This window comes from Alligator mississippiensis, chromosome 2 (assembly GCF_030867095.1).
Source record: "Alligator mississippiensis isolate rAllMis1 chromosome 2, rAllMis1, whole genome shotgun sequence".
Lineage (NCBI taxonomy): Eukaryota > Metazoa > Chordata > Crocodylia > Alligatoridae > Alligator > Alligator mississippiensis.
In genome coordinates, this window is record NC_081825.1 from 154,132 (window position 1) to 172,888 (window position 18,757).

Genomic DNA, 18,757 nt, shown 5'->3' on the forward strand with positions numbered 1-18,757 from the left:
CAACTGTTGTGTCAGTGCCTACACAGTCAGATGGGTTGCAAATTGGCTGGAAGGCCACACCCAGAGAGTGGTGGTGGGCAGGTCACTATCGACCTAGAGGGATGTGGGCAGCGGGGTCCCCCAGGGCTCGGTCCTTGGGCCTGCACTGTTCAACATCTTCATCAGCGACTTGGGCGAGGGGGTGAAAAGCATCTTGTTCAAATTTGCAGGTGACACTAAGATGTGGGGAGAAGTGGGCATGCTAGAAGAGAGGGACAGGCTACAACTAGACCTGGACAGGTTACAGGGGTGGGCAGATGAGAACAGGATGGGTTTCAACACTGACAAGTGCACGGTACTGCACCTGGGGGGAAGACCCAGCAGCAGACTGACAGGCTGGGGAACTCCCTTCTCGTCAGTGCAGAGGCAGAAAAGGATCTTGGAGTCATTATTGATGCCAAAATGAACATGGGCCAACAGTGTGGGAACGCAGTCAGGAAGGCCAACCACACCTTGTCGTGCATCCACAGATGCATCTCAAGCAGGGCCAAGGAGGTGATCCTCCCCCTCTATGAGGCACTGGTCAGGTGCAGTTGGAGTAGTGCGTCCAGCTCTGGGCACCGCACTTCAGGAGAGATGTGGACAGCATGGAGAGGGTCCAGAGGAGGCCACCCGCATGATCCAGGGACAGCAGGGCAGATCCTCTGAGGAGAGGCTATGGGACCTGAACCTGTTCAGCCTCCACAAGAGAAGGCTGAGAGGGGATCTGGTGGCCATCTATAAACTTGCCAAGGGGGACCAACAGGCATTGGGAGAGTCCCTGTTCCCCCGAGCACTACCAGGAGTAACAAGAAATAACGGCCACAAGTTTCATAGATTTTATACATTTCATAGACATTCGGGCTGGAAGGGACCTCGGAAAATCATCAGGTCCAGCCCCGTCCTGAAGGGCAGGAAATCAGCTGGGGTCATAAGATCTCAGCAAGATAAGCATTCAATTTTCTCTTGAGGGTATTCAATGTAGGTGCTTGAACCACCTCTGATGGCAGGCTATTCCAGACCTTGGGGGCTTGGACAGTAAATAAATTCTTCCTTATGTCCAACCTGAAATGGTCTTCAAGTAGTTTATAAGCGTTCGACCTTGTCATCACTTGGGGTCGTAAGGTCTGTTTTCCTGACCTCTGATCATGCGTGTGGCTCTTCTCTGGACTCTCTCAAGCTTCTCCACATCCTTTTTGAATTGTGGGGCCCAGGGAAGCAGTACTCCAGCTGTGGCCTCACCAAGGCCAAGTACAAGGGGAGAATGACGTCCTGGGATTTGCTTGAGAAGCATCTATGGATGCAAGCCAGTGTTTTGGTCGCTTTACTAGCTGCAGTGTTGCATTGGAGGCTCATGTTCATCTTGTGGTCAATTATGACCCCCAAGTCTCTTTCTTCCATAGTGCTAGCCAGCGTAGCACTGCCAAGCCTATAAGCATGCTGCGGGTTTTTCCTCCCAAGGTGGAGAACTTTGCATTTTTCAGTGTTAAACACCATCAGGTTCTTGTCCGCCCATCTCCTGAGCCTGTCCAGGTCAGCCTGGATCGCCCTCCTATCTTCAGGTGTGGATGCTTTGCCCCAAAGTTTGGTATCATCAGCGAACTTGGCCAGGCCACTTCTGACTCCAGTGTCCACATCATTAATGAAGATGTTGAACAGTATGGGTCCAAGGACAGAGCCTTGGGGTACCCCACTGGTCACAGGACACCATGACAATTGACTTCCATCAATTACTACCCTCTGGGTCTGACCCTGGAGCCAATTTCCCAGCCAGTGGATCGTGGAGGACCCAAGGCCACAATTGGCCAGTTTCGCCAAGAGGTGATCATGAGATACCAGATCGAAGGCTTTTTTGAAGTCAAGATATATGACATCAATCTCTTCTCCCTTGTCCAGGTGTGAGGTCACCTGGTCATTAAAGGAAATGAGAGTGGTCAAGCATGACCTACCCACAATAAATCTGTGCTGGCTATCCCTCAGGATGTTGGCATCGGCCAGTCCATTAAGGATGGCCTCTTTAATAAACTTTTCCAAGACCTTCCCAGGGATAGAGGTCTGGCTGATGGGTCTACAGTTTGCCTGATCCACTTTCCTCCCTTTCTTGAAGATATGCACCATGTTGGCCTTCTTCCAATATTCGGGCACTACATCAGAGCTCCAGGAGCTCTCAAAGATCCGTGCCAGAGGCTGGGCTATGATGCTCACCAGCTCCCTGAGTACCCTGGGGTGTAGACTGTCAGGGCCAGCTGACTTGAAGGTATCCAGCCTGTCAAGGCATTCCTTCATGAGGTCAGCACTGATGGAAGGCAGGGGATCTCCCTCACCTGGACCTCCCTGTCCCGCAGTGGGCATGGGCATCCCATGAGACTGATGAAAGACCGACGCAAAGTACCCGTTTAATAGGTTGGCTTTTTCCTGGGTGTTGGTTGTCAGTTGTCCCATCTGGTTTAGCAGGGGCCCAATGTTGCCCTTGATTTTCCTCCAGCTCCCCACATATCTGAAAAAGGACTTTTTATTGTCCTTGATACTCAAAGCTAGTTGGAGTTTAGTTGCAGCCTTGGCTTTCCTGGTCTGCTCCCTGCAGGACTGGACCAGTGCAGAATAATCCTCCTTGGAGGTGAATCCCATCCTCCATCCTTTGTAGGCCTTTCTTTTTAGCCTCAGGAGGTCTGCTAGATCCCTGGAGAGCCTGGGGTGAGGGGGTGGGGGGGGCTGCTGTGCCCTCTTGCTGCCTTTCCTCCAAGACAGAATAGCATTAGCTTGTGCATTGAGGATCGCTCCCTTGAGGAGCAACCACTCTTCCTGAACTCCCCTTCCCCTGGAGTCGTGGTCCCTTAGGGCCTCACTGACAAGCCTCCTGAGTTTGTCAAAGTTGACTTTCCTGAAGTCAAGGACTTCAGTGTTGCTGACTGACTTGCCAGCTGTACAGCGGATGGTAAAGGTGATCAGCTCATGGTCGCTGTCACCCAGCTTCCCATTGATCAGTAGGTCGCTGATTAGGTCATCCCCAGTAGCCAGTACCAGGTCAAGCAGTGCTTCACCTCTCGTTGGCCTGTAGATTTCTTGAGTCAGATAGAGGTCATCCACGCACAATAGGAAGGTTTGCGACTGCTCGGATTTTGCTGAGTGATCCACCCACAAGATGTCCAGGTAATTGAAGTCACCCATGACAACCATGGTCCTGGAGCATGCGGCTTCAGCCAGTTCCTGGGCGAACTCCTGGTCAAGCTCTTGACTTTGGGTGGGAGGTCTGTAGTAGACGCTCACTGTTGTGTCCCCTGTGCCGTGTTCCCCATGGATTTTAACCCAGAGGGTTTCCAGTCGTCCACCCTGGTTGCCAACATCAGCTTGCAGGGATGCATAGCTTTCCTTACCATAGAGAGCTACACCCCCACCCCTTTTATCTACTCAATCTCTCCTGTACAAGGTATAGCCATCTATACTTGTGGTCCAGTCATGGGTGGAGTCCCTATATCACAATTATTTGTGTTAAGCAGGAGGATGAGTTCCTCCTGCTTATTCCCCAAGCTCCTGGCATTCATGTACAGGCAGGCAAGTGCCCCCTTGGGGGCTCTTGCCTTGCCCACCGATTGTACCAGGGCTGGGGCAGGGGTGGGCTTCCTTAAGTGCCTTGGCCTGCTGGCTTTGCAAGGGTTGCTCAGCAGGCCAGCAGTGGCGGTAGTTCCCTCGTCCCCCAGTGGGCTTAGTTTAAAGCCCGGTGGAGCAGGTCAGCCTGTCTGGGTGAGAAGAGCCTCCTCCCCAGTGGAGAGAGGTGGAGGCCATCTCTTCCCAGCAGCTCGCTGCCTCTCTTGCCAAAGAGCGGGCTGTGGTCATGAAAGCCAAAGCCTTCCCGATGACACCAGCATTGCAGCCTTCGGTTAACTACCTGGATCCTCCTCTCACTCCTCGGCCCATACCCCGAGACCGGGAGGATCAAGGATAACACCACCTGTGCCCCCAGACCCTTCAACCCCACTCCCAAATCCCTGTAGCACCTCATGACCTGGCTGGGAGCGCTCCTAGCCGTGTCACTGGTGCCCACATGAATAAGGAGCATGGGATATTGGTCTGTGGGCTGGAGGAGCTTAGGGGTCTTCTCCGCAATGTCTCAGATGCGGGCCGCTGGGAAGCAGCAGACTTCCTGGGCTAAGGGGTCAGGGAGGCAGATTACCCCCTCGGTCCCCGAAGTTGACTGAGAGTAGATTCAGACTAGACATCAGGAGGCGCTACTTCACAGACAGGGCGGCTAGGATCTGGAACCGACTTCCAAGGGAAGTGTGCTGGCTCCTACCCTGGGGGTCTTCAAAAGGAGGTTGGATAATCACCTTGCCGGGGTCATTTGACCCCAGCATCCTTTCTTTCCTGCCAGGGCAGGGGGTCGGACTTGATGATCTGCTCAGGTCCCTTCCGACCCAACCAACTATGAAACTATGAAACCACGTGGCCTGTGTGTGCGGTGACAACAAAGCAGCACAGCTCCATGAACAGGCAGGAGTGAGGTGATAAGTTGTTCTGAACAACAAATGAGGACAGGAAATTTTGGGCCACCAGGTGATTCTCAAATGAGAAAAGGAGCAAGAGCAGACACATCCCTCGATGCCCTTGTAATGACGACTGGTCTGACACTGAGTAGGGCCCTGCTGAGACAGGCGCAAGTCTGGGTCACTCTGGTCATGGTGCATCACAGGGAGGAGGATGTGGAGCTGTCTTTCTCCCCCTCAATCACTGGGGCAGCAACTGGCTGTGAATCAGGCCCCTCCTGACTCTGCCCATCAGCAGTTCCCATCCGCCCTGCAGTGATGGGGTCACACAGGCGGTCTCTGGCCCAGAGGTTGGGGTGTAAAGATGTTGAGGTGGAAAGGGGCTTTGATACCAGTTTGTGCTGGACCAGTGCTTCCCATCCATGTGAGTGTGCACCTATACATGATTCACAAAACCAACCCAAAGCTTTGAAATACAAATCCAGTGTCAAAACCATTTTTGAGCTGTTGTGGCCTTTCTGAATTCTTTGCAATGGAAGAACTGCTGTATTATCAGTAGCAAAGCAAGTGAAAACAAAGAGCAGGCATTTTCTGAGGGTGCCTTGAGTCTAATGAGGGGGATTTTGACTCTAAAAAAACTTGAAAACTGCTGAAGTCAGATGTCTGAAGTCCAACAGAAGTCAGGACAGAGATGCACCTTATAGACTCAGGAGGCCTCAACTCCTGGCCCATGGGCCAGATCTTGTCTGCAGAGCCAAGTCACCCATCCCCACAGGTCCAGTGTTTTGGTGATGGGTGAAATTTTGGACTTCTTGGGAGCCCCCGGCAGTAGCAGAGGAAGTAGGAGACTGGGGCACGTGCCCTGGGCACTGACCCCAGGGGCAGGAGGTGAAAAAATAGTAGCTGCTGCACTGCCAGGACTACCGGTAGGAATGCTGTTCTCCCCGCCCTGCTGCTCCCCCACCACCCAGGCACCCTGTACCCGGGCACTCAGGCACAATGTGATCTGTGCCCCCTCTGGGACAGGGACAGACCTCACGTGGGCCATTTGGGCAGTCCGACTCCACATGAGGTCTGTAGTGTGTGGCCCTGGACTCACACAGCAGAAAGCTCCAGCATTACCAGACTCACTGAATCCCAGATGCATCAGCTTTCAGGAGCAAGCACTCACCTCATCAGAGGGTAAGAAATGATGTGCAGAGAGCAGGCTATGCAACGCAGAGGTATTTATTTTAAATATAGAAGGGAATAGAGGGAGGGGAGGGGAAAGGGGGACAGTGCTGAGAGAGGCAAACCAAGTAACTAAGTAAAACCCCAGAGGGACTGCAGGGATCTGGAAGTGAAGGATGAGAGCTTGGATCTGGTCCCTCCCAGCGGGGTGCTGTGCGTGTGGGGATTGGGAGACGCCCCCTGGCCCAGGGCAGCAGCAGGGTCCAGGCTGGAGCAGCTCCTGTGATGGAGACCCCAGCCGTGCCCCCACCCTGGGGGCACCGAGGGGCTGGCAGTCGGGGCGAGGGGAGGGGACAGTCTGTGCCCCCCACGGGGCATGGCAGGGACAGGGATTCCCTCAGGGCTGGGCTGGGACCGGGCACAGGGTCAGGGGAGCCGTGTTGGTGTCCCCAGCATTGAGACCAGGATGGAAGAAAGGGTGCAGGGTCCCGGAGAAGGTGCAAGTGAAAGTGAAGAGATGGGACCTGTCAGTCACGTTGTAAAATGAGACCTCGCCCCCCTCATAGTCCAGGAAAACCCCCACCCGCCTGGGTCGCACACGCACAGGGAGCGGGGTCCAGGGGGAGGTGCAGGCCTCGTATCCGCCATCCCACAGACACACGACCCAGTATCCATTGCCAGGTGCCAGCGTGACCCACCCCTTCCTGCACACAGACTCCCTGCACACGCCCACGTCCCAGCGCATCTTGTCCCCCACCTCCACCTCCCAGTAGTGCCTCCCGCCCGTGAACCCCTCTGAGCCCAGGACACAGGCACAAGGATCAAATCTCTCGGGGGTGTCGGGCAGATCCTGTCGGGTGCCTCCGTGTCGCACACGTTTCCGATCCTCAGACAGGACGAGGTAGGGATTTGCTGTCCCTGGGTCCAGAGTCACGTCCACTGGGGAGAGAGTCACGGGTCAAGGCCTGGGCAGGCGGGTCCCCAGGATCACAGGGAATTTGCTGCGTCCCGGGAATCGTGGGTTGGTCCCTGCTGGGAAATCACCCTTGCCCCAAGGGGAAATGGGGAGAACAGGAAATGGCTGCGGGGCAGAGCGGGACATTCCCACCCGGCCTCTTCATCCCTGGGGCAAAGTAGGGGCAAGGGGGTGGCTGCTGCACCCATGAGGGGGCAGGAGAGGGGCAGGTGCCAGGGTCGGGGCAGGCCCGGCCCTGGGAGGGGCATGAGATGATGTCATCACAGCAGGTCCATGCCCCGCCCCTCCCCCGCCCCAGGCTGGGCTGCTGGCACAGCTGGGGGGGGCGGGGCAAGAGGGGCAGTGCCTCCCCCATGACCTGGTGCCGCAGGCGCTATTGGGAAGGGGGTGAGGAGGGGCAGGCAGGGAGGCTGGAGGGGCTGGGAGACAGCAGGGAGCTGATGCGTGTGAGGCCACTGAGTGAGGAAGAGGCATTTCCTCCTGACTGCCCCCTCCCCCTGGGCTCAGCTGCACCGGGAGCAGCGATCAGTTCATCCCCACACAGGACCTGGGTCACAGCTGGGCGGGGGCCTCCTGCCCTCAGTATTGCACAGTCCCACCCCCGTGGGGCCAAGCTGTTATGTGGAGACACCCGCATTGCACGTGGCTCTGCACAGACAGACAGGGGGCTTCAAACGCATCTGATTGACTTAGGGGCAGAAATCCCAGCAGCTGCCCATAGGACATAATTTATTTAAGTTATTCATGTTCCAAGCCAAATCAGCTATAAGACCCCCAAAGCAAGCTAAGGAGGAGTCTCCCATGTCCATAAAGTGGGCATAAAGCCAAGGTTAACTATGCATTACCAACGTGAGTAATATCCCATGCCAGCAGAGCCGTCTTCCCCAGGTGTGACTAGGAAGCCACCATGGTGATCATGGTATTTTGCCTAGGTAAGCACAGGCACTATGCTTGATCTGAACTGACAAGAGGCTGAGAAAAATCCCAGTAGCTGCCCATAGGACATCAGCTCCTGGACCCCTTCAGACCTGTGGAAATCCTCCTAGGAAATACCAGGAGACCAGACGCAGTAGTCAATGGAAGGCAGGCTGGGGAGGTTGAGCAGGCTTGTGGGGCAGGGACCGGGCCTCGTGTGAGAAACCGAGCATCAGTGTGAAAAATACCTTCCCCTCTTTCCTGTCCCCATGACCTGCTCTGAGATTTTCCCGTTGGAGATCGGCCCCTGCTCCCATCCTGACCATCAGGCTGAAAACTGAGACTTGGCTCCAGCCTGACATGTCTGTCCAGAGCAATTTTCCCCCAGTGGCCAGGAGCTGCAGACCTGCTCCAGCTGCACCTGGGCACCCCCTGCATGTGCACTGCTCCCAGAGCCTGGTGTAGAGCCGCTGGGAATGAACAAGACCGTCCCCCGTGTGCTATCAAGAACCAGCCAGAGGCAGAACCAGGGCAGGGCTGCAGCTTTCACACCCCAAATGGGTGCAGACTTGCCCAGGGCCGGCGCCTCCCAGAGTCACCCTGCTTCCAGGCTCATCTGACCCACAATGGCATGGGGACAGCTCTGCACACCTGGGCATGTGTATGGCCATGAAGAGGGGGAACTGCCAGGTTTCCCTGAAGAGCCTGAACCATTTCTGAGAGTCTCAGGGATCATCCACACCACACAGCTGACCTGGGTCATCAAAATCCCTTAAGGACTGACCTATCAATCTTTCCAAACCCAGGCACAAGTCTCCCAAGGCAGGCCCATGGGATTGCTGGGCTCTGGTTGAGTGCGTGGTTGAGTCCTGTGAAAGATCAAAAGTAGCAAAAGGAGCTACATGTGGCTCAGATGGTGTTGAGATGGACTCAGGATCCCAACGCACTCTTAAGCCTGGGGTCAGATATGACCCAGAGACCAACCCTGCCTAGGGCCAAGTGCACACAGCATGTCCTGGGCTTGGGGCAGTAAGGGGAGAAGGCAGCAGGGATGCAGTGATTCTTGCTGCTCACAGCAACAAAGCTCATGTTTGGGGCATTGCAATGGGGGCAGAAGTGGCCACAGGGAACAAACCTCTCCAAGAGGGCAGCTCTGGGGTCACTGATATGAGGACAGGTCACTCACCTGCATGTATGTGGGCTCTTCTGAATCCTGCAATCAAGCAGCAGAGAGAGAGGTGAGAATTTACACACCACAGTCACTGCACCAGGACCCAATTCAGAGACTGGGGCAAACTCTGCTGTCCCCACACAGCCAAACTCCTGGGCCTGCCTATGAGACTGTGAAAGTGGGAAGTCAGGACTGCAGCATTTGGCCTCATGTCCTTGCAGCAGACAGGGAAGAAGTAAAGCACCCACAATGCAGGAGTCCCAGAGAAAGGGTCCCCCCAGCAGCTGATTCCTGCCCCATCAGCCTGGCCCAGAGGGCCTGGCCCAGTGGTGCTGGCCAGGCAGGGAAATCCAAGGGTCACATTCAGGGGCACCAGGGGTTTGGTGTTACTGTGAAGCCATCAATTCTCCTTTCCCTTGTGTCTGGTGTCTGAGCTCTCAGCCCTCCCTTCCCTCCATGTGTCCGGGTGTTTGCCTCACACCACCGTCATGTCACAGCCGCACACACAGACCTGACTGTGCAGCCGCTGCTCTTCCCAGGCCCCCCCGGGCCTCCTACCCCAGCACCCAGCTATGCACTGTCTCACTGCGGGTGATGATGGGAACGGCTCCACACTTCCCTTGGCTGTTCTGACCCGTGCCCCTCTCACATGTCCCCGTGATGGTTTCTCTTCTCCAGAGATCACTTCACACCGCTCAGCGCAGAGCTGCCCATACACGGGAACAGGTGCCCCCTCCCTTCCCCTTTCTCTCCCAGGACTCACCTCTCTCTGCAGCCATCCTCTCTGCAAGGAAAGAGAACAAGCCAGATATCAGTCCATCCTGCTCTTGATTTAACACTGGTGCTGGTTAGGAGTCTCAGGGCTACTGCAGGGGCTGCCATTCCCAGAGAGTTGGTGAGGATGGGGACTAATGCACAAGCTGGTGGAGTCCCAAGGGCTCAGCGGAGGTGGATCAGACACCCTCTCTGGAGACCCGGGGCAGTAGACCCTGTCTGTGGTAACATCTCTCACTTCTGAACACCCAAGACCCTCCCCAAGGAACCCCCCACCCCGCCTTCCACCCCACAGGGATGCACGGGGAGGGCTCTGCCCTCCACAGCTGGGTGTTGTCACAGGTGGGTGCAGGGGAAGGGCATGGTCCCTCTGAGTTCCTGCATGCAGCCAGGGAGGGCTGGGCAGCAAATGGCCCTTTCCCCTCTGAACAGCTCTCCTAGAGCTCCACAATCCAGGCAAGCCCTCCTGTGAGGACTCACTGGGGCGGCTCAGGGAATTTGCCTCAGCCCCTCCAGGTCCCTGCTGGGAGCTGTAGCTGGGAATGCTCCAGGCTGGGATTCATGCACGGCCACAAACACCCCTGGGAAGTGAAACCCCAGCTCCCTCCCTGTGTGCATCTGTTCCGACTGGGGCCTCTGGCTCCACAGTCCCAGCTCTGTGTCAGGATCTAAGCATCGAGCAGCAAATCTCACAGCGAGTGCAACACAGGACACTTCTGTACAGCCAGGAGCGCTGAGAGCACCAGGCCTGTGCTAAGTGCCCAGGGCCTGAGCAGGAAGCAGCAGAACCACGCAGATTTGAAATGACAAATGATATGCTCAGCTGCACTCATCCCCATGGAGTCCACCCAGTGTAGCCCTGGGGACCAGGGCCATCAAGGGCATTCCCAGGATTTGGGCCACTCTGGGCTGGACCACAGACCTCTGAGCCCAGCTCTGGTCCTTTGGGAACATGAACACAAGAGCTCCAATAACTCAGCTCCACAGCTTCCCCTGCCTTTACCACGGTGCAATAAGACAGAGGCCCTGGAAGTGCCCCTTACCCAGGAATCCCATCAGAGCCTCCTGCAGCTCGTTCTCTCCAGGGAAATCCTGGAGTCTCTTCTCCAGCTCAGGGAACTCGGGGACTAGATGTAGAGGCATCACCTCCTCACCCCTGCAGAGACATGCAGGCAATTATTCCTCTTGCTCCTCAGCCAGAAGTTCCCATGCCCTCAAGACCACAAAAGGAAATGGTGGGAGCTGCAGTCACAGGGTGCAAATTCTGTCTGACAGGCCAGTCGGTGCCTGTGCAGGCTGCTGGCTCCCAGCCCTGGCACTGGGGCTGGGATTAGAAATGGAAATCCTTATACTCAGAGGGCTTGAAGCAGAGTTATGCCAGCAAGTCTCAACCTGCAAACCCTTCCTGTGCAGCCACAGCTCACACCAGCAAAGCACCACTGTTCCCTGTACAGCTTGCACCAGTGTCAGGGGGAACAGCTGTACTGAGAAATACCTGGTTTCTAGTGTAATCAAGTCTGGTCCAGGGTTTTTGCCCAGAGAGCCACATGGTGTAGGGGTTGGAGATGTTCACACTTCTAACAGGCCCTGATCTTGGCCCATCCTTAGAGAAGATGCAGCCAGGCAGAGGCAGCCTGAGCCCCCTGACATGTGGCCTGACCACAGCCCCCTCTGGGCCAGGGCCAGGGCCAGGGCCAGGGCCAGGCTGCTCCTGGGACTGAGGGGCCAAATAACTGGGCCAGGCTGCTCCTCAATTTCATTCCCAGTGTCCAAGGGCCTGGTCCCTGGTGAGGTCTCTGCCCATGGACACTGTCCCCACTGGGGCCTGGGTTGAGACCCTCGGTTCCCTTCCCACAAACCCCCGGCCCCTCTGCCATGACAGACTTCCTGCCATTACAAAGGCCAGATCCCAGCCCAGCCTCAGGGAGGGGCTTATTCAGCCCAGGGTGATGGGGATCCCCTGCCCAGGCTGGGTCACAGGATGGCAGCAGCACCCCAGGGCCACAGGGATGGAGGAGGCTGGACCCTGTGGAGAAACTGTACCAGAGTCAGGGGCTGCTGGCTGAAGCTGCAGCCTAGTCTTGGCTAATGGGAGAAGAGGTGTGAGATGAAACCCAAACATACCTGCTCACAGTGCTTCGGAGACCCTGGAGGGGACAAGAAACAGAACAGAGTCAGTGTCACCACACAGTGCAGCCCTTCCTTGTGCTACCAGGAGCACAGCCTCACTCACCCCGGCCCCTCTGCCGGGATGGACACCCCTCTGCACTGGGCCTGGGACTAGGACAGGAGCAGGAGCAGCCTTTTCTTACTCCACCCTGCCTCCCCAACTGCCCCACCCCCATCTCCCTGCAGCCCCAGTCTTGGGGCCCTGCATGCACCCCGATGCCCCGCTACCCTGCATCACCCTGGGAGCTCCCTGGGACTCAGGGGCCATCACCCCTCTGGGCTGGATACTGGGGCACATCTGACCCTGTCTCACCTGCAGGAGCTCAGGCGCTGGCTGCTGACACTTCCCCTCCAGCTCCGTGATCAGGGTGCTCAGGCGGGCAGTCTCCTCACACAGGTGGGCGGCGTTTTCCTCCCTCCTCCTCACAATCTCCGTGTCCAGCTCTCCCAGCCGGGCCAGCAGGACCCGCTCGCGTTCAGCCAGGAGCTGGCGCAGCCCCTCGCACTCGGACACCACCAGCTGTCTCTCCACCTCCGTCTGCCTCTGGGGTGGGCACAGCCATGCAGGGGCAGGGCAGGGCCATGGGGACAGGGGTAAGGAGGCGGAGAACTGGACACTCAGGGCAGATGTCCCTGAGACTTTTCCAGGCTGCAGAGAATGCCTCATTCCTGCCCCACAGGGTCCAGCCCAGGGCATTTCCAGGGACGCAGCCCTGCACCTCCAAGAGGGGAATTTCTCACACCCCCAGCCACCCCAGCACAGAGGCTGCAGCAGGACCCCCATGATCCAGGGGTTTGCAGGGCTGGGCCCTGAGAGCACAGCGCTGCCCCGACTCATATAAGACTGAAGTTGGTTGTTTATTTCCAGTTCCTTATTCCCGGTTCCTTTATCAAAGTTAATTTAGACCCAATAAAAGATCGTTATTAATGAATTACACATCCTGAAGACAGAGAATGCCATTAGCTATGCAGATGTACTAATTAATATGTAAAATAATATCCCACATCAAGTACAGAGCCCTAAATGAAGGTCAGAGTAGGATGGGATTACAGGGCAAAATACTTCTTGGACCACCCCAACCTTCCTGTCAATGCCACTGGGGCACTGTCCCAAAGAACCCTGACCACAGTCCCGCCTGGCCCAAAGTACGGTTTGGCCATGCCAGGCTGCCAACTGACAGCCCCCATGCTCACTATACTAAGTATAATGGCTTGAATAAGGAGCTGGTTTTGTGGCTGGGATTATGGCTAGAAAATCTGCTTGGGCCACCCATCAGAATACCTCTGTGCCACCGGGGGACTCTGCTGGATGCATCTGACCAGAGTCTTGCCCGGCCCAAAGCATGGTTTGACTGTGCCGGGCTGTCAGCTGACAGCACCCCAGCCAATGTGCTAAGTACCTGGACCCGAATAAGGAATTGGATTTTGGGATGGGATTATAGCCACAAAACCTTGTTGGGCCACCCCAGGCCATATCTCTGTGCCACTGGGGGACACTCCTGGACATCTCTGATCAGAGACTTGACCAGCCCAATGCGCGGTTTGGCTGTGCCAGGCTGCCAACAGACAGCACCCCCCCAGACACTGTGTTAAATATCTGGACCCGAATAAGGAACTGGCTTTTGGGCTAGGATTAGAAATCCTTCTTGGGCCACCTCATGGCATACCTCTGTGCCACTGGAGGACTCTCGTGGACATCTTTGACCAGAGTCTTGCCTGACCCAAAAGGCAGTTTGGCCATGCCCGGCCGCTATCTGACACCCCCCCAGCCACTGTTCTAAGTGTACTGGCTCAAATAAGGAACTGTTTTTGGGGCTGGGTTTAGAAATAGAAATCCTGGTTGGGCCACCCCACTCTATGACTCTGTGGCACTGGGTGATTCTCCCAGGCATCTCTGAGCAGAGTACTGTCCAGACCAAAGTGTGGTTTGGCTCTGCCACACGGTCAACTCAGAGCCCCCCCCCCGTGACTGTACTAAGGAGAATGGCTTGAATAAGGAACTCTTTTCGGGCTGGGATTAAAAACGGAAATCCTTCTTGGCCACCCCACACTATCACTGTGTGGCATGGGTGGACTCCCCCAGACATCCCTGACCAGAGTCTTGCCCAGCCCCGAGCACGGTTTCTTCATGCCATGCTGCTAACTGCAGCCCCCCATGCTCACTAATATAATAAAAGGCTTAGTCTGTCTGTCTGTCTCTCTGTCCATAATACTTCTAGCCAACTGTGCCTGCACCCCCAAAAGGGCAGGCGGCAATTGGCTGGATGGCATGTGCTGCGCGGGCCCAAGTCTGCACCACCGCCGGGGAATTTTGGCGGTGGGGAACGTGCCCCAGCTGCCTGAGCAGCTGGGCTGCCCCTCACCTCCCTGCCTGAGGGCTAATGCGGGGATCATGGTGGCCAACCATCCTGGATGATCCCCAGAACAACCAGCAGGGACAGGGAGACAGGAGGGTAGGGAGGGAGGGCGGGGAGGGGAGGCAGGCAGACAAGGGCCAGGCGGACCCGAAGCGGCGGGGAGGGGGTGGGAGCGGGACTGGACTGAAGTGGCAGGAGGGAGGAGGGGGGTGGGTTGGATCCAAAGCGGGGAGGCGGGGACGGAGTTGGACCTGAAGCGGCAGGAGGGAGGTGGGGGTAGGGTGGGGTGGGGGAAGTGGGGGAGCGGGGCCAGTTGCAGGGCTCTGTCCCCCATCCCTTCCCCCACCCCCTGCTTTCATTCTTGATGGGCAATTTGCTAGGGCTGTGCAAAGCTTCAGGTGGTGATTTGATTCGGAGGAGATTTGGCCCGATTCGGTGACCTAATCTCCAAATCTGAATTGAATCAGGGGACCAACTTAAAGGTCCGAATCGATTCAAAGCTCTCTGAATCTTTGGCAAAGGTTCAGAGAGCTTTGGTGATTTGGGCAGCCATTCCGAGCTGGTAAGTACAAGGGGCGGGGGAAGGGACCATGAGGGGACCCCTGCCAGCCCCCCTGACCACCCACCCACTCCCCCAGCCCCCCATGGCTGCCCCCACCCGCCCCAGCTCAGTACTTTAAACAAAAGCCCTGGTGCTCACCAGGTGCTGCTGGGCGGGGGGTGATTTCCACTGCCCCCCACTGCCCCATGCTGCATGGGGGGCTCTGCACGAGCCCCCTCGACCCCCGCACCTGCTCCCCCGGCCCCCCCATGGCTGCCCGCCTGCTGGGGTTCTGTCCCTTTAAGAAAAAAAAAGGAGAGAAAAGCTCCTGGTGCAGCCTCGGGATTCGGGGGCTGGTGCAGAGCCCCCAGTTCGCGGGGCAGGGGGGACTGCCCCCCACCCGCAGCAGCTGAGAGTCCCAGGGTTTCTTCAGGTTTTTTTTTTCCTCAAAGGGCTGGAGCCGGCCCATGTGGGCACCTGTGAGGTGGCTAGGGGAGCGGGGGGAGGGGCTTCGGGGGCTCGTGCAGAGCCCCCCACACAACGTGGGGCAGCGGGGATTGCCCCCCGCCCGGCAGCACCTGCTGAGCTGGGGCTTTTCTTCCCGCAAGTGCTGGGTGCTGGGGCAGGTGGGGCAGCCATGGCTGGGCTGGGAGAGGGGCGGGGGATGGGCCTGGCCTGGCTGATTGGAAATTCGGCCGAATCGAATCCGGACAGTGATTCGAATCACTGCATTGAATCACTGTCCCCCAAATCAGCCAAATCCAAATCCGAAGCAAATACCAGCCGCTTCACACAGGCCTACAATTTGCTAGTACTAAATATAATGGCTTGAATAAGGAACTGGGTTTTGGCCTGAGATTATGATTGCAAATCCTTTTGCGGCCACCCCCACCATGCCTCTGTGGCACTGGGGGGCTGTCCTGGACACCCCTGACCAGAGTCTTGCCGGCCCAGAGTGCGGATTCTTCATGCCAGGCTGCTAAGTGGCACCCCGCCATGCCCGCTGCGCTAAGTATATGGGCTCGAATAAGGAACTGCTTTTGGACGGCAGCCATGGGTGAGACTCCCTTCCCAAGTGACTTGGCTACGGGGGAGCGCCCCAGGTTGGTTTGCCTCTGACTGTGACTGTGATCCATTTTGAGCTACAGTTAAAGGTTAATAGTTAAGGTTTTGCTTAGGGAGTACCACTGTTCCCCTTTTCCTTTGTAATAAACTTGTTTTAATTTAACATTTGGTAGTGAGTGAGCAGGTTGCTTTAAATTATAACACCTAGTTTTAAGTTATTTTACCAAGTTTTTGGGTGGCAGCTGGAGGTGAATGTGAAACGCTGTTGAAAAATGACTAGGGGCCTGTATACACATGCTCTGGGTGGGGAGAAGGGGCTTTAAACAGAACAGCTCAGAGAGCCACTCTAATTAGAGCGCCCGCAGTGTCACGTGTATTCAGTGTCCTGCGGTTCAAAATGGCAGGGGGGGGAGGAGGGTGCTTTAGCTAAGCTGGTTCGAAGATCTTTAGTTAAAGCGCTGCTCCTGCCATTTTGAAACAAGGGCACAGTGAATACATGTGATGCAGAGGCTGCTGGAGTGCGCTAATTAGCACGCTTCAGCAGACTGGCAGCAGACTCGATTAAGCAAGCCTGCTCTGACACATGCTAAATACCATGTGTCAAAGCAGAGGTCTGTTACTGGTGCCCTATTTTGCACGCAGCCATTTGTCCTGCCATCCAGTGCCTGGTGGAACAGCCACATAAAGGTTTTAAAGGTTGGGTGTCAGCTGGCAGGCTGATGCTCAAAAAGCTAGCATTGCATTGAGCAGGGACATGCCCAGGTTTCTTCAGGCGGCTCCTTGGTGGTGGGGACATGTCTTGGGATGATTCCATGAGGGTTTTCCCCATGAACCCAGCAGAAGTGCAGCTCCTTATTGGTAGCAATGGAAATAGCGTATGCAGATGGTGAGTAAATTGGTGCCTGGCATGGCCAAAGTGTTCTTTGGACCAGAAAAAGGAACCGGGAATAAAGAACTGGGAATAAGCAGCCAACTTCAGCCTCATCCGACTCATCCATGATGCAGGGGCCATCCCTTAGCCAAGGGCACTTCTTGACCCAGTGAGGGAGCTCCAGGAACCTCTGCCAGGCCTGATCCCAGGACCAGCAACATCTTCCCTCTGCCCCTGGCTGACCCCATGGAGACCACTGCATGTGCTACTGTCACACTGTCCTCACTTCTCTGCCCAGCCATGGGGGCAGGGCCAGATGCTGCTCTCCTTACAGTAGTGTAAACCCTTAATTACAGGGACATCGCTCTTGATTTACACCAGAAGGAGCCCTGCACCATTTATGACCCCCACATCTCCCCCAACTCCACACACACGGAGCAGCAGAGACCCCCTGCCCTGCCCCACCACTGCCCTCCCTGCATCGGGCACCTACCAGGAGCCTTTCACTCTCCTGCTCCCAGGTGCATTTCAGGCCCTGCAGCTCTTCTCTCTGCTCCCTCAGGTGCTCCAGGCGGATCTGGATTTGCTCCTGTTCAGGAGGGATGTGGACAACATTGAGAGGGTCCAGAGAAGGGCCACTCGCATGATCAGGGGGCAGCAGGGCAGGCCCTACGAGGAGAGGCTATGGGACTTGAACCTGTTCAGCCTCCACAAGAGAAGGCTGAGAGGGGATCTGGTGGTGATCTATAAACTGGCCAAGGGAGACCAGCAGGCTATGGGAGAGTCCCTGTTCCCCCGAGCACTACTAGGAGTAACAAGGAATAATGGCCATAAATTGTTAGAGAGTAGATTCAGGCTAGACATCAGAAGGCGCTACTGACTTCACTGTCAGGGCGGCTAGGATCTGGAACCAACTTACAAGGGCGGTGGTGCTGGCTCCTACCCTGGGGGTCTTCAAATGAGGTCGTTTGATCCCAGCACTCTTTCCTGCCCATGGCAGGGGGTGGACTTGATGATCTGCTCAGGTCCCTTCCGACCCGACCAACTATCATAGAATGATAGACTCCTAGAAGTCAGGTTGGAAGGGACCTTGTAGATCTTCAAGTCCGACCCCCTGCCTGGGAAGGAGAGAAACTGGGCTCAAGTGACCCCAGCCATGTAGGCATCGAGCTGCTTCTTAAAGACCCCCAGGGAAGGAGCCAGCACCACTTCCCTTGGAAGTTGGTTTCAGATCCTATGAAACTGGACGTCTCTGCTGCCTGGTTTGGGCCCTCATTTTGTGCCCGGCAATAAAACCCTCCCTGCCCAGAGCGAGGTTGCGTGAGTGCTGCTCCTAGCTCAGGCCCCCAGAGCGAGTGCCCCCAGCCCCAAGGACACTGCAGCCAGAGAGGCTGGACCTGCCCCGTCCCTCCCCACAACCGCTGCCTCCAGCTATATGCCTGGGCCTGTTCTCAGCTGTTCCTGGCTCTGGTCCAGGTGGTCGGACACACCGGGGTTGCCTGACTGCAGAGAGGCTGGAGCTGCGACTCCCAGGCCGGGACAGCAGTTCCCACCTTGTAGTCCTGGGCAGCCTCCTCCATGGGAACCGCTGTGTGAGCTCGGTGCGCCCGGGACTCCCTGCAGACCACACAGATGGGGGCTTCGTCCTCCTGGCAGAAGAGCTTCAGGGCCTCCTGGTGCCTCTCACACATGTGCCTCCCCGCCTGCAGCCTCAGCTGCTTCACGAGCTCCACCACGTTGCCCAGCTGCCAGTTGGGCCGCAGGTTTCTCTGCGGAGCTGTCGCCCTGCACTGGGGGCAGCAGATGTCCGGCTCTGATTTCCCCCAGCACTGCCCGATGCAGGCGCGGCAGAAGTTGTGTCCACACTCGATAGACACTGGATCTGTAAAATAGTCCAGACACAAGGAGCAAGTCACCTCCTCCTGGAAGCTCCCTGCCAGGCCCCCCGCAGCCATGGCTCTTTGCTCCGGGAACAGCAGGACCAGGTTCTTTCACTTTCCCAGCACAGAAGCCCGATTCCTTCCCGCTCTCCCAGGGCCTGGGCGGAGCTTCCTGGCACCAACCGGGAGCTAGAGCAGAGAGAGCCAGGCAGGGGAGCGGGGAGCACCAGCCCTGCCCCACACGCTGCCTCTGCAGGGCCCAGGGCTGGTGCCAGCTCAAGAAACCCCTGTGCTGGGGCTGCAGCCTGCGTTGGGATCAGGGTAGCTCCTGGCTCTGAGTCTGGGTCAGAGGCTGGTCCAAATTGCTGC

General features: G+C 56.7%; 1 protein-coding gene across 1 annotated transcript; it reads right to left on the reverse strand.

The window, feature by feature from the left end:
• Positions 1 to 5,708: 5,708 nt before the first annotated feature.
• On the reverse strand, positions 5,709 to 18,624 carry LOC102564414 (E3 ubiquitin-protein ligase TRIM39). The gene is made up of 8 exons (XM_019490904.2): positions 18,062 to 18,624; positions 17,002 to 17,097; positions 11,988 to 12,218; positions 11,630 to 11,652; positions 10,549 to 10,661; positions 9,495 to 9,515; positions 8,747 to 8,773; positions 5,709 to 6,608 (listed from the first exon to the last, which is right to left on the reverse strand). Exons 1-8 carry the CDS (start codon positions 18,461 to 18,463, stop codon positions 6,067 to 6,069), a joined length of 1,455 nt encoding a protein of 484 aa, XP_019346449.2. The 5' UTR covers positions 18,464 to 18,624; the 3' UTR covers positions 5,709 to 6,066.
• Between the last annotated feature and the right edge of the window lie 133 nt (positions 18,625 to 18,757).

Coding starts and splice junctions, on each gene's coding strand:
- LOC102564414 (XM_019490904.2), bottom strand. CDS start 18,463: ATGGCTGCGGGGGGCCTGGCAGGGAGCTTCCAGGAGGAGGTGACTTGC. Junction 8,774..9,494: donor GAGGATGGCTGCAGAGAGAG/GTGAGTCCTGGG, acceptor GCTTGATTGCAG/GATTCAGAAGAGCCCACATA. Junction 6,609..8,746: donor AAGAGCCCACATACATGCAG/GTGAGTGACCTG, acceptor CTCTCTCCCCAG/TGGACGTGACTCTGGACCCA.